This window comes from Propithecus coquereli, unplaced genomic scaffold, assembly GCF_000956105.1.
Source record: "Propithecus coquereli isolate 6110/MARCELLA unplaced genomic scaffold, Pcoq_1.0 Scaffold79, whole genome shotgun sequence".
NCBI classification, from domain to species: domain Eukaryota; kingdom Metazoa; phylum Chordata; class Mammalia; order Primates; family Indriidae; genus Propithecus; species Propithecus coquereli.
This window is the reverse complement of record NW_012154062.1, coordinates 1,141,049-1,142,571: the sequence shown is the minus strand read 5'-3', so window position 1 is coordinate 1,142,571 and position 1,523 is coordinate 1,141,049. Positions and strand designations below refer to the sequence as shown.

The window sequence follows — 1,523 nt, the reverse complement described above, 5'->3', positions numbered from 1 at the left end:
ACTAATTACATTAGTGTTGCACACTAATCTAAGACATTAAATTATCATTCCTTACCTGAACTACTGCAACAGCCTTACAACTGGTCTCCTTGCTTCCATCTATACTCACCCACAATCTCTGTTCAATATGGTATCCAGACAAATCTTTTAAACTGTACATGAGATTATGTCATTTCTCTATTTGAAACTTTCCCCATGGGTTTCCATCACACTTAGAATAAAAGACCCTTCCCACAATTTCTTAGGCTCCATAATTTGGCTTTACCTACCTCTGTTACCTCATCTCCTACACTCTTAGCATGTAACGTGTTCCTGCCCTCCCTGGCTTTCTGTTTTCCAAACTGCTCACTCCTGCCTTAGAATCTTTACACTTAGTTTTCTCCACGTGGAATGCTCTTCCCTTTTATTTTCACTATGAACTCCTTGTCTTTTATGTCTTAGCTCATGTTTCATCCCCTTAAAGAGCCTCATGAGACTGTCTATCTAAAGTAGATTGAAAGGAGACTGCTTTCCAATCATTTATTATGATATGCTATATTATTTTCCAATCATTTGTTATGGTATTATGACATTTTATTTTCAAGTTCTTAGCAAAGGCTAAAATTATCTGAAATTAATTTACTTATATCTAGAATATAAACATCATGGTAAGTGTGAAACAGATAGCTTGACTTTGTCTACTTTTGATTCTCAGGAAGAAGGGCTACCTTTTTCTGTCTGGGTCTTGGCTTGCTTTCCCTCTCATAAAAGAGGGTCAAGAAAAGCGTGCAGATCTAGGGGAAAGGCCTGCTGGTATGCCTCAAGTTTGGGCGAACAAACTCACCAATTTCACATGTGATCAAGACTAATTTGACAATGTAGAACAAACAACAGGGATATGCAACCAAAGCCCTAACTAATAAACAAGCATGTGTGTTGGCTGGGAGTGACCTCCAGGTAATATATATTCTCAGAAAATATATATGGCAGGCAGCAGGATCCCAGTCCTCCTCTCCTCTTTGGAGGCCTGAATAAGGTACAAAATGTGAACTGGCTATCTGACAACGTACATTTAGCATCAGTTCTGGTTTTTAGCCACTGCTGTTATTCCTGAGATTCTGTATGTGGCTAGCACATGTACTAATACACAATCTGACTGATTACTAAAAATAACTTACTTTTGCTGAGGTACAACATGATTATTGCTATTACTAATAATAATGATCAAGAACTATATGTATGTGCTAATTATCCTAAAATCAAAATGAATGTTATTTATTTACCTCTTTGGCATAAGACTGTATCACTCCAGCTGCTTCTATTTTCCTTTTGCATCTCTGCTTAACAGTTACACTATTATTATCCAAATCTTGCATGAGCTTAAAGAAAGCCAACTCATTAAACAACACTTCAGATATCTCTACAAGAAGATCTTCTCCACAGTCTTTCAGTTTTCTGCCAGCAAATTTTGCCAGTGAATCCTATTCAAAGAAGACCAAATAAGTTCAAGATAATAGTAAAATTCAGTTGTGGGTAGAGGAATA

The 1,523-nt window shown here is 36.8% G+C and overlaps 1 protein-coding gene across 1 annotated transcript in view; it reads right to left on the bottom strand.

Moving 5' to 3' along the window:
- Window positions 1–1,523, bottom strand: part of PCM1 (pericentriolar material 1) — an 84,659-nt gene that overhangs the window by 9,283 nt on the left and 73,853 nt on the right. Inside the window, exon 29 of the mRNA XM_012662908.1 lies at window positions 1,263–1,460. Coding sequence (XP_012518362.1) covers window positions 1,263–1,460 — 198 coding nt within the window. The remainder of the gene's footprint in view (window positions 1–1,262; window positions 1,461–1,523) is intronic.